The 14,044-nt window shown below is 33.8% G+C and overlaps 1 protein-coding gene across 9 annotated transcripts in view; it reads left to right on the top strand.

Moving 5' to 3' along the window:
* The window catches only part of RALGAPA1 (Ral GTPase activating protein catalytic subunit alpha 1), a 261,573-nt gene that overhangs the window by 122,560 nt on the left and 124,969 nt on the right, over nucleotides 1–14,044 (top strand). The window contains exon 17 of one of the 9 annotated variants that reach the window (XM_023731462.1): nucleotides 7,588–7,728. The exons of the other annotated variants lie outside the window; for them this stretch is intronic. Within the exon in view, the coding sequence (XP_023587230.1) occupies nucleotides 7,588–7,728 (141 nt within the window). The remainder of the gene's footprint in view (nucleotides 1–7,587; nucleotides 7,729–14,044) is intronic. 9 annotated transcript variants of the gene reach the window in all.

Below are 14,044 nucleotides of genomic sequence, written 5' to 3' on the forward strand. Positions count from 1 at the left end.
TAGACAAGTGACACTCTTCATATGCTACCTTTCCCATGGGCTTAGAGAAATGTGCATATCTTAGCTATGTGCATTCTATCCGTGCTTTCTTATTCAAAAAAGCATGGTGGGATGCAACTGGAAGACTTATTTTTTATATATTTTTATTGTACTTTAAATGAAGGTTTACAAAACAAACTAGCTTCTCATTAAACAGTTGGCACACATATTATTTTATGACACTGGTTAACAACCCCACGACATGTCAACATTCTCCCTTCTCATCTTTGGGTTTGCTATTACCAGCTTTCCTGTCCCCTCCTGCCTTCTAGTCCTTGCCCCGGGGCTGGTGTGCCTCTTTAGTCTCATTTTGTTTTATGGGACTGTCTAATCATTGGATGGGGGTGAATCTCAGGAGTGACTTCATCACTGACCTAAAAGGGTGTCTGGGGGCCATACTCTTGGGTTTCTCCAGTCTCTGTCAGGCCAGTAAGTCTTGTTTTTTTTTTTGTGAGTTAGAATTTTGTCGTACATTTCTCTGTCGCAGCCCCTCACACGGGGCACCATCTGTGGCAGCTGCGATGGTTGTCGGGACGGCAGAGACAGTAACCAAACACAACTCTTACAGAGAAGCGGGGCCAGGAGGGTCACTCTGAGGAGTCGACCCTGGCTTCAGTCCCAGGAGTTTATTTATAGTCAATATAGCAAGCAGTGAAGCAAATAACAGAACAATGGGCTTTGGGTGCGGGCAAGGGAGAAGGAATTCAGGTAAACAAGCCAATCGGTAAAGGGACAATAGGTTTGGGAAAACAAGTCATGACAAGTCTCAACATGTTGGGGACAAGTCTCAACATGCTGTGCAGCATAGAGGCCTGTGGGAGCTGCAGTTGTCAATAGTGCAGCCATGTTTAAATGGCATATATCCCCACATTTCTCCAGCTCTGTCCGGGACCCTCTATCGGGAAGACTGATATTTTGATATTTTAATTTATTATTTTGAAAAGTAATTTGTTTGCAAGCTTTAATTATTAGTAAAATATTACCTAATATTAATATTCACACTCTGTGTACTCTCAAGTCCTCACACCTCAATTAAGAGTAACTGCTCTCATCCATTTTATACACTGTTGCTAAATTAATCTTTAGTCTAAAGTACAGTTTACTCCCTCTCCACTCAAAAAGTATGTGACCTCTTCATACTGATAAATTCAAATCTGTATCCCTTACCCTAATATTTGAACAAATCTTGATTTGCTTTAACTCATTCTTCTGGTATAATTTCTCACTATTCTCTTCGCTTATTGTGTGTACAAACCAAAAAAGAAGCCTTGAGGTGTCCTTCTGCTGTCCTGTGTTCATGTTCTTTCTCTAGAATTTCATTTAATCCTACTCATTCTTCAAATTTTAATGTAGATGCCTCCTCCACTTATTATTTATATACTTGTGTCTCCTGTTAGAGTATTCATTTCCTTGAGGACAGAATCTGTGTTTTACTCATCGGCCTATCTCCAGTCCATAATGATTTATATATACTAAGTATTCCCTAAAAATTTAACAGCCTGTTTTCTTCACTACTGTTAATATTAATAATGCCATTATTGTTACTATTATTGAAAGATGAGTTAAAAAATTTAACCTTGGATTCTGTAGACCATTTTCTTAGGTATCATCATAATTACTAATATCGTGCTTTTTTCTTCTTACCCAACTGTCTTCTTTTTATTTGCATAAACTATGATTGTATGTTTACGTTCTTAGTAAGACTTGACTATAGATCTTATCTCCATAAACCATTAATGCAAAGTAACTATAAGGAAAAGTACATTTACCTTAAAATCAGTTTGTATTCTTTCCAGATACACTGAAGTACAGTAACATACTTGAACAACTCTCTCTTTTGCTTACATCTTGCATTGGGATTTTATTGCTCTTGGGATAAAATTGAAAATCAAAGCATTAAATACCCTTATATAACATTCTTTAATTTCCCCCTTATAACTTCCCATATTTGTAAATTCTTGTTTAAATTTGGTCTTGCCTACTAGGCTATAAAGTTTCCTGAGGACAGAAAGATGGTCTTTATTGTTCATTATTCTTTTCCCACTGTCTAGTATAGTGCCTGATATAGGATAGATGCTTAGTAAGTATTGATTGGATTCAATTGAATCAAAGTTGATACCATGATTTCTAGACTGGACTGAGAGAAGAGTGGTGGTGACATGAATGGCAGTATTGAGAACAAACCCCACCGTTTCTTTTATGGTATTTTGTGATAATCTGTTTTCTTAGAATTAGTCCCAACAACACTCATTAAAAATATGTATATATTCTTTTGGAACAGAAAATAATATAGACATTTGAAATAACCACAGTTTTACCTGTGGAAATTTTATTTATTTTATAAAGTTTTTGTCATTCTCCAGTTCTTAATTATGTTATGAATTGTATTGGGAGAAATAAATCATATTGCTAGTATTTCTTACTTTAATTTACAGTTCCCTTTTATGCAGTATTCCCTTTAATAACATGTCTGATTCATCTCTTATTAAAACTGCCATATTCTTTTCCATGACTTTGAATTACCCAATAGAGTGATAGAATATACAACTTTTTCAGACTAATTTCACTGCTTATACTAGTAGTCCAAATTGATGTAAGCACTTGAGAGCCTTGTAATTCATGAGGACACTAGTATAGTTCATAGTGAAGTTTGCAAAGTATTATTTTGCAATGTGATAATCCAAAGACTTATCTTAAAGATTGTTTTCTAGAATTTTCAGATTGAAATTCTGTTAAGAGAAGTTATCAATTACTTTCACTTAATAAAGGCAATTTGCCTGCATTTTAAAAATATTAAACATGGCATAGTGCACTCATCCCCAGATTCTCCAACATGGCCTTAGAAAAGAAGTTTCTCTTATTAATATTTAACTTTAATTTAAGATTTAATTTAAAATTTTGTCTGGAGAATATATCTAAGATTTTGCTATGCCAGCAAATATTAAAGGTGGTTGCAATGAATTTAGGATTTATTTTAAAATATATCCATGAGAAGCAATGTAAAATTTTTGCAATTCTGATTTACGACCTGGGTGGTACATATGGTTAACACATTTGGCTGCTAACCAAAAGGTTGACAGTTCATCCACCTAGAGACACCTAGGAAGAAAGGTCTAGCCACCTACTTTGAAAAAATCAGCCATTGAAAACCCTATGGAGCATAGTTCTGTACTGACAAATGTGGGGTTACCATGAGCTGGCATCGACTTGGTAGAAACTGTTTTGATTTATTTAGCTTTAGGAGCAAATATCTTATCACTGCTTTTTACAAATTTTCCTTTTAGTTATATGTTTATTATACTAATGGACCTAAATTTGTGGACTTTTAAAGCTGTTTCTGCCAATAGACAGGAATGAACACATAATGAGAATTTTACTTGATTATAAATAGGGAGAAATATGTGTAACATTTGAAATGAGAAAATGCTAGATTTGTCTTTTTCATGTTTGTTTTGTACATTTGTTGTGCTTTTAGTGATCCATCAGGTTTACTATTCATGTATTTCTTATGCTGTATGGGAACTGTGGAATGAAGATTACAACTTTTAATATTGTGTGTATGTATGTGTGTATTTTATGGCCCAAGATGAATTTATGTAGAGGGTATTTCTTTTTCTTTTTTAAATTTTTTTTTTTTTGGGTAGGGGGAAGCAGTGAGGATAGGAAGCCTTCAAAAATTGGCATGCTCATGAGTTCAAAAAATTTTATATTTTTCCATATTGCTCTCTTATCTACATAAAGCATATTACAGATTTAAGAAGATCATTGATGCTTGTTGCTTAGGAATGCATGTGGCAATAGAAAAGTCAGTGGCTATGGAGATTCTCTGAACTAAGCTGTTTTAGATTAGTAAATCCCAAAAGATCCCAGTAGTTAAATCACTGTAAGTAATTTTCTATAGTGAAGGTTACACAACTCTAAGGGGCATTTGACCCACATTTTGTAACAAAAGGAAGGGTACATGTTTTTTATTTTTGTTTTGTGGTAAATGCATAGGTAACATGAAGAGTGCATTTTTGAAGAATTCATTCAGAATCATAACGCTTAAATTTATGCTACTGCAAAATGAAAAAATTCTCAAGCTCTTCCTTCATGTTGGTGGTGGGAGGAAGAGAAACAGAAGGAATTTTTATATCTGAGGAACTGTCCCCAAGCAAATTTGTAATTTATCTGTGTAATCTAAAATCTGATTTAATTCAGTTTTAAAAGAAATATCTCTATTTAAAATCTCATATTTGATTATAGCTGTGTGTCTTTGCTTCTAATAAGGTCCAGTGAGTGAGTATCTTGAAGTCAACATAATTTTCATTTTCAATTGAGTCATAGAACTGTTGATCGCTTTCACAAGACGGAGAGGAAGCTAGCAGGAAAACAGGAAGGGGGCTAGATTCTGACATTTTATATATATGGGTGCTGGAATAGGTGACCCATGAAAAATTTCAAGTTTAAAATACACTTATCTTTAATACGTGACATGGCAGAGCATACTGTTGCCATTGTTTAATATAGTCCAAAATCTTCCACATTTTTTTTTTTTTTGGTTTGTTTATTTTTTTATAGCGTTTTTATTTTTTTTATTTTTTTTATTTTATTGTACTTCAGGTGAAGGCTTAAGGAACAAATTGTTTCTCATGGAACAGTAGTACACATGTTGTTTTATGACATTGGTTAACAACCCCACAACATATTAACCCTCTAACTTCTCAACCCTTTTTTTTTTGGTGAAACTACACATAGCCGAAGATACACCGTTTCAAAAATTTCTACATGCACAGTTCAGTGACATTGACTACGCTCTTCCAATTGTGCTGTTATTCTCACTTAAGATGAAGGCTTACAGAACAAAATAGTTTCTCATTTAACAGTTACTACAAATGTTGGCCTATGACAATGGTTAACAATCTCACAACACATCAACAATATCTTTACTCAATCTTGGGTTCCCTGTCACCAGCTCCCTTGTCCCCTTCTGCCTTCTGGCCCTTGTCACTGGACTCCTGTACCTCGTTAGTCTCATTTGGTTTTACGGGGCTATCCACTCCCAGGCTGAACAGTGAACCTCGGAGGTAACTTCGCCACTGAGCTAAAAGGGTGTCTGGGGGCCATACTCGAGGTTTCTCCAGTCTCCTTTAGGCCAGTAAATCTGGTCTTTTTTTTTGTGAGTTAGAATTATGCTCCACATCCTTCTCCAGCTCTGTCCAGAACCCTCTGTTGTGATCCTGGTCAGAGTAGTCAGTGGTGGTAGCCAGCTACCATCTAGCTGTACTGGGCTCAGTCCAGTGGAGGCCTTGGTAGCTGTGGACAGTTAGTCCTTCGGACTAATCTTTTCCTTGTATCCTGTTCTCTTCATTCTCCCTTGCTCCTGAAGGGATGAGACCAGTGGAGTATCTTAGATGGCCGCCACAGGCTTTTAAGACCCCAGACACTACTCACCAAGGTAGAATGTAGAGCATTGTCTTTATAAGCTGTGTCATGCCAATTGAGCTAGATGTTCCCTGAGACCATGGTCCCCAGAGCCCTCCGCCCAGCAATTCAGTCCCTCAGGGAGTTTGGATGTGTCTATGGGGCTTCCATGACCTTCCCTTGTACAGGTTGTGCTAGTTTCCCCTGTATTGTGTACTGTCTCAGCCTTCACCCAAAATACCACTTATCTATTGCCTATTTAGTATTTCCCCCCCACCCCTCCCATCCCTGGTAACCAACAAAGATTGTTACATTTTTTGTGTGAACTTTTTCATGGGTTTTTACGATAGAGGTCTTATACAGTATTTGTCGTTTTGTGATTGACTTATTTCACTCAATCTTCCACATCTTATTGCACACGAATTTATCTAAAGTTGCTCTTAAGGAATCCTTTATTTTGCTAACATTCATAAAATTTTTGAAAAACGTGATTATTTACAGTTATAAACTATGAAATACATTTTGTTTTTGATTAATGCTTTTTTTTTTTTTTTTTTTTTTTAAGTTTTCTCTTCTATGTGTTTATAATGGAAACTTTCTTTTTTTTCCCAAAATGATTATGCTGGACTTGTACCCAAATATAGATATTCATTCAGCAAGGATTTATTGAACTCATATGTGTCAGACAGTAGAGATACAAAGATTAGAGAATATAGTTCTTGCATTTGAAGTGTTGGAGAGGCCGACATGAAAACATAAAATTCAGCAAAAATATATTGTACACTTTGCAGAAGCAAGGATTCTTGTCTGTATTGTTCATTGCTTTGTTGCCAGTAAGTTAATTAATTATACGGGACAGTCATAAAAGCTTCACAGATGAGATGACATTTTAAGTATGAAGGAGTTTATCAGGAAGAAAAGGGGGTCAAGGATATCAGCAACACACACAAAGTCATGCTGTAATGAAAGAGCATGAAATTTTCAGGGAACAGTTTAAAATTCTGCGTGGCAGAAGCATAGGAGGACAATAGGAAGAGATGAAGCTTCCGTGGTAATGAATTTAGGCATGAGAAAACCCAGGGTTTTCAGTCATTAGGAAAACCCAACATTTTGAATTGATGTTAACATTTCGAGCTTTCTTTTTGCCCTCATCACTATTAGATGGATATTATGCAATATTTAAAATTTTTAATTCTTTATTTATACATAAAAGTACACACAACTTCGTTTAATCAAAAATCTCTGTATTAAAAGTTAAGTTAAAAAATCTCTGAGAAGTATAAATTTGAATATTAATTTATTATTTCTTATTGAACTAAAGTTTGTCTTTAATTTTGTAAACTGATAACTCTTTTCAAGAAATACCAGAGAGCGCTACAAATGCAATTTTAAAAAGTAATCCAGTGTTTAAGTTTTTAGCGTTAAAAACTTTAGTCTTAAGATTTTATATAATATACTCACGAGTTGAATAAGCACAAAATTGTTTATTTTTCTCAGGAACCTTATTCTTCAGGTTGGCTGGAAATTCTATTTTCCATGTATGTTTCTATGTAATTTTTTAAAATATATTATTATACTTTAATATAAATAAGATACTGATTTAACATTCTTCTCCTACCAGGAAGAAATACTAACCATAAGATTAAATCTTTTTGATTATGAATTATATCAATTTTTCTAAAAAGGATGACCTATGAGTGACTTGGAAACCCTATTAGGGGAGGAATTGAGGGTGGGAATGATTTGGCTCAGAATTGCCTACAGAAATACCCAAACATGGTACCAAAAAGTTTTTTGACTTAACAGTATTGAGTTCTTTAAAGTTTGCATTCAATAAACTTTTAAACCCTTGATTTTGAGAAAATAATTGAAGTGTCTGCTGTTTCTTAATGCTATACTATTGTAACTGCTAATAATAAATAGCATTTCCTGCTTTACACCAAAAAAATTACATTCAAAATGTCATATGTGTTCTTTGATTTTTTTTCCTACAGCTTGCCAGTACTTGCCGTGCTGAAATGTTTTAATTTAAAGTTTCCTTCCTTTGTATCTTTTAGTTTTCTCTGTTGCTGCTTTTTCTGTGACACAAGCCTTTCATTATAGTCACTCTTCTTTTCCCCACTTCTTTCTTTTCCTTTTTTAAAGCCATGAGAAGCCGATCCATTGGTGAATGTGCTCTGCCATCGGCCTATATACGCAGTGCTAAAAGTGCTCCTGTTCTGATCCATACTTCCAAACCCTTCTTGCCTGATATTGTTCTCACTCCCCTTTCTGATGAGCTTTCAGGTAGTGCCACCTCTGCTAATTTCTGCACCACCTTTTTCACTTTTTAGTTCTTCTGCTTTCAAATTTTGCTTAATCAAATAAACTCTTCAAAGTTAATTTCTTTGGGGGAGGTGTGGGAAATTGGGAATGTGATTGAGAAATCAATATTTTGAGTTATTTGAACTCTAATGCTATTCTTGCAGTTCATTCTGGAAGTGCTAAGTTTAGTGCTGTGCCAATGTCCAATATTTTTGGTTGTAAATGGCCAATTCTTTTCTCTTTCATGTTTGATTTTTTTTCTTCCTCTCAGGTGGTTAAAAGAAGTAGTAATGGATAATTGTGGCATTATAGATGTCTCAGAAGAGGTGACTTGGAAGATAATAACCAAAGCCTTGACTTTTAATTTTCCATTGTTGTGACTAATGATATGGTAAATCTTGAACAATGCATTCTCCATCATCTATAGTAATAGAATTTAGCAAAGGGAAATCAGTAATCCAGAAAAGTACTTAATCTGAATGTTGCTTTGCTATAAATCTTTGTGTTCATATTAGATTAAAATAGTATGCAGAATTTGAGGCACTCACACTTTAAACCCAATAAAGAAACCTTTCTGTGAAGCCCCAGCTTCCAAGGATCTGTAAAACTTGCTCAGCTTTTCAGCTCTGCCTCAGATCTTTATTATCAGTACTGGAATGGTCTGTTCTTTTATTAAGGTTTAATTAACATAATAAAATGCACAGATTTTGGATACAGTTCAGTGAGTTTTGAGAATTGTACATATCCCTATCACCCACCACCCCAGTCAAGATATAGAATGTTTCCATTACCCCAAAGAGTTCCTTAGTGACCCTTGCCATCAGGGCTTCCACACTCACAGCTGTTTTTTAATTTCGGTCACCATAGATTTGTTTTTTCTCTTTGTTGAGAAATTTTACATAAATAAAATCATTCAGTGCCTTATCTTTTAGACAGAAGCAGTGTTTTGTTGGATATAGCTACTATGCAAAATGTGCTAGCTCAAAAACAAAATTACTTGTACATTCTTAGGTATTTTCCTTTACCTGTTCTTGGGAATATTTCCCCCAGATTACCACTTTTGATGAGGTCGCTGATTTTTTTTAAAAGCAAATTGTCTTTGCACCTCCGTTGCTAATGGACTGTAGGCTTATGCAGAGGCAAGGTGCATTGCTATTAATAATAATGGTATTTCAGGTGACTGCTTTCCACTACCCCTAACGAATCTCATTAAGAGCAAAGATTTCTCCCAAACATATGGGGATACATAATTGAGAGTTACGTGTTTGTAGAAACAGAGATACTATGGTGTTTGATAGCCTTTGGAAATATTGTAAATGAAAAAACATTTGGTTTTTTTCAAAATGTTTGACCCTACTTCTGAGATAATAAAGCAGAATTAGCAGATGCGATATGTTTGTTTTCTAGTATAGTATACCTTGATTGGGAAACAGTTACTTCAGAATATTCTTTAGGATGTGTTTGAGAGGTGTTTAAGTATTATTTTTCAAACCATAATATAATTAATTACAAATAATTTCTGATGAATGTGGTAGTTGATTTTGCAATTTAATTGATAAATGATAATGATAAAATAGAAAATTTGGCCTCAAATCCAAACCTGGATGCTTAATAAGTATTTGATGTATGAGTGAATATGTTTTACACCACTAGAATTAGGCAACCTGAATATTTTAAGCCATCCACACAAAAAATAGGTTAGAAAATATTTAGATGAAATAATACAACTTTTTAATAGATGAGAGAAAATGACACATATTTTGTTACATAAGATGCTAGCTGCAAATCCAGATTTATAGAATTTTATTTTGTCTCTTTAGTGCTCCATTTAAGCACTGTACTTTCTTATGTAAGTAGCACCAGTTTTGGTTGCTACATCAGGTTATAATTTACTTAAATAGGTTACAAAACAATATTCTTGTTCTTAAAATTAAATTATATACAGCTTAAAAACTCCTAATTTGGTATAAACTTCTCTTAGATATATTTTTTGTTTCAAGCTTTTTTTTTTGAGTGGGAGGCAAATATACTTAAGCATTTAATGTAAACCATTTTTGACCTGTTTAGAAAAATTTAATTGAGTTTTGGCCACTAATTCTTAAAAGTTTAGTTGGGTCAAATATTCTATCACTATTGTTTAAAATACTGTTGGAAAAATTTCATGTGTTCCTAAGTATCTTAAGGGCTTTGCAAAATTACTTGTCTGGAACTTAAATAATATTTTAGCACACATATATTTTCAGTACTAAAATAGTTCTAAAAGCTAAAATAAACAAATATGAGGTATTACCTTTGAAATGTTCTGAACTAGTGCTTTAGCCAGGATGAGAAATATATATGTCAGAATTCTTGCTTTGCAGTAAATACATAGTTCACAAAGGTTAACTATTTACAAATTGATGAGGAACAGGAATTTTATTTGTCCAAATGGCAGTTTTATTTGTTGTTGTTTTCATTTTCTCACTGTTAGGGTAAAATGCCTTTTATGGTGGATTTAAAAATTTAAATGAGACACCAGTTACTAAAACAAACAAACAAAAATTATATCTGATTATCAAATAATAAATGTTCATTTTAGAAAATGTGGAATAGTATATTAAAAAATACATAATTCCCCAAATCAAAGAAAATTGATTGATTAAATTTTAAAGTGCCATTGTCTCCATTTTTCTATATGCATGTGTACATATAAAATATAGAAACATAATTAAAGTTAGTGATTTTGGAAAAAAAAAGTCATTTTTCTCCAAAACCTCTTTCCTAGGACTAAAAAGGGGCAAGAAACATGTCATCTTAAAGTAGTAGCAGCAATTCCTAAGAACTGACTTATGAAATAAGTTAGCATTTTACAAGCTGATGTAAAAAGAACACTGTTCAGGAGATGTTAAAAGATTTATAGAGAAAAGGGTTAAAGATTCATAGTGCACATCAACATATTTAAAGTCCCCCAGAAGTCCTGTAGTTAAAAACAAAACTGTTTAATTCAATGCTTCTCAGACTTCCTGGAGCATAGAAGACTTTTCTAGGTACACATATTGACATCATTTAGCATTAAGGTTTCAGAGAGAACAGATTTGGGAAACACTGAACTAACTAACCTTATATTAAAAAAAAACAGCACTGTGGAAATTGGACAGGATCTTCTCATACCAGCTTACATAGTAGAAATCTGAATTATTCTCTCACTCCCCTATCTTGTTCCTAAATACTGGGCAGTTAGGAGAGTTTTCCGTTTCTTATCAAACAAATAGGCCCTTCTTTGTGCAAGGCAGGGATTTCTTTCTGCCTATGACCAATGCGAAATAAGTATTAATCCTTTAAAACTTTTCCACTTGTAATCTGCTAGTTCTAGCATAATTTCAAGTTAGATTTTTGGCTGAAATAATTTATGTTGATTTTCTTTTAAAAGAAAATCTCCTGAAAAATTTGAAGTGAACTTAAACATGGTATTGTATAAAGTATGTAAACTAAACAGTATAATTTTATTAAAAATTACATTGCTCATTTGTCTATTTCCAGAATTTAAGTCAAGGAAACAATGTTAGAGGAATAAAAGAGCAGAAGATAGTTTTTAGTGGTCTAGGTATTAAAATTGTTTTGAATTTCCTGGACAACCTTGTGATTTTGAAGTTGTGACCATGGTTTGTTGCCTTTCATGTGATTTTAATGATTTTGTTACTTACTACTTTAAATTACTTGCCATTGAATATCTAGTCTTAAAAATGTAGAATTTTTACTAACCCGTGTTAGTAAAAAAATTTGAAACATAGATGTTCTATAATCCTTATTTACCTTTAAGATACATTGCTATAGTTGCCCAAATTAACAAAAATAAAGACAGTTACATAAAGGAAATAGTCACTTCATTTAGGTAATTAGAAGAAAAACATAACTTTCAGAATGGCAACTTTCTGTGCAAACTAATGTAAATAATTTCATGAATTCAGGAGGTGTTAAAAATATTATTACTGACAGATAAAGTTTGTGATTGACCCAGAAAAAAATTTAACTTTGTTAAATGAATTTTGGCACTTGATTCTGTACTCCATTATAGAAATTATTCAACTTTTCTAGTGGCATGTTAGTAGTCTAACTTCACAGGTTTCCTGAGGAGCTAGCTTGATTTTTTACTAATTAAGAGGTACTTAATTTCTTATATAAGATACATGCTTTCCTTCTACCCCACCAAACCAAACCAAACCAAACCCATTGCCATTGAGTTGATTCCAATTCATAGTGACCCTATAGGACAAGGTAGAACTGCCTTTAGGGTTTCCGAGCAGTGGCTGGTGGATTCAGACTGCGAACCTTTTGGTTAGCAGCCGAGCTTTTAACCACTATGCCACCAGGGCTCTTTCCTTCTACTAGTATTTATTAAATCTCTATTACATGAAAAGCACTACATTTTGGGAGATAGAACAAACCAAAATATTTACATTTGTCAAGATGCACAAATATGCATTAGTTGTCTCAGTAAGTACTTAATGAGTATCAATTCATAAATGTGGAGTTTGTAAGGAAATGTTTTTCATTTAGAAGAATTTCTAAGTGAAGTTCATGAGGAAGAAAGGCAACGTCATTATATTCTCCTCAGCTTAAGGAAAACAATTTTTTTAATTTTTTAATTTTAGGAGATAATATATATAATGAGCTTTGCTGTAAGGAGCCCCGGTGGCGCAGTGGCTAAGCGCTCGGCTGCTAACTGAAAGGTCGATGGTTCAAACCAAGCAGCCGCTCTGCGGAAGAAAGATATGGCAGTATGCTTCTGTAAAGATTTACAGCCTTGGAAACTGTGTAGGGCAGTTCTACTCTGTCCTAGAGGGTTGCTATGAGTTGGAATCGACTCGACAGTAGTGGGTTTGGTTTTTTTGGTTGTTTATATTGGAAGTCTACATGCTTATCTTCAGAAATATAGTGGAGTCTTGACACAATACAAATCTTTCTTGATCTGAATTTGGTGTAAAATGGATTCTTTTGGACCTCATGCAAGGAGGGTAGTATTAATTAAATAACAGAGGGACTGGCCTCATTTAATCTGTATAATGGCTCCCTAAAACACTTTGTATTGTTGTTATTGTTAGTTGCCATTGAGTCAGTTCCAACTCATAACAACCCCCATGTGTGCACAGTAGAACTGTTCCATAGGGTTTTCAAGGCTGTGTGACCTTTGTGACCTTTTGAAAGCAGATCGCCAGGGCTGTCTCCCGAGTCACCTCTGAGTGAGTTTAAACTGCCAGCCTTTTGGCTACCAGTCAAGCGCTTAAACATTTGTGCTACCCAGGGACTCCTACACTGTGTACACTCTTCCCATTTTATACGTGAGGAAATTGGTCTCAGAGTCTAGAGTAAAAAAACCTAAGTTCTTTACCTAGCTCCATCAGTAAATTACTTTGTGATCTTCGGTAAGTCACTGCTTTACTCTGGATCAGAATTTTCTCATTTTTATTATTCAGTTACAGTTCTGTTACTTAAAACCTTTACATTACAAGCCAGGTAGGTAGAAAATCTTTTTGACTCTTTGTCCCTTTTTTGTTATATTTTGCTTACTTCTGAATTTTTTGTTTTAAGTTATTTTTAGGTAACTTAAAGACAGATCACGATGGATTTATAAACATTATATTTTACTTCTAAAGTTCCTCTTTGAGATTTTGTGTATATTTGAAAATTTAAATTGTATTTCATCTTGTGATGTTAGATTTTATTAATATTTTTGAGGATTTGCCGTACACTGAGCACTTAGCATATACTTCACACTTAGTGAAAACAGTATAATGATACGGAACACTAAACCTGCTTCTCAAACTTAATGATTATAAATTTGAGTAATTGACCTAACTTCTTTGGACCTCAATTTCCTCATATGTAAGAGAGTTAAATTAGATAATCTCTAATGTCTGTTTTGACTCTAAAATCTGTGATTCTTAAAAAGAGTTTTAAAAAGCCATAGATTGTTTAATGGAGAAGGTCAACAATAGGCAGGTAAGGCTTTTTCCTAATAGATTTAAATACTATTTATGTCAAAATGAAAAAAAGTACAATTAATTTTTTTTTATAATGTATTAGTTTTACTTGTTGTGGATGAATAGATTTTAATACTGTAGTAAAATGAACTAAAACTTCTTGGTAGAACAGATAGTTTCCTGACAAAGAGAACTTTAGGAAGAGGGTGAAGATTTCCATTTACAATGTGATCAAACAGATAGGCCAGCTTTAAAGAAAAGAAGATGCCTCTTGCCTGCTCAAGAAGGAAGCAGGAAAATTTATGAGACCCTACGAATAGGAAGACTCTAGGATTCTC

Source organism: Trichechus manatus, unplaced genomic scaffold, assembly GCF_000243295.1.
Source record: "Trichechus manatus latirostris isolate Lorelei unplaced genomic scaffold, TriManLat1.0 scaffold00043, whole genome shotgun sequence".
NCBI classification, from domain to species: domain Eukaryota; kingdom Metazoa; phylum Chordata; class Mammalia; order Sirenia; family Trichechidae; genus Trichechus; species Trichechus manatus.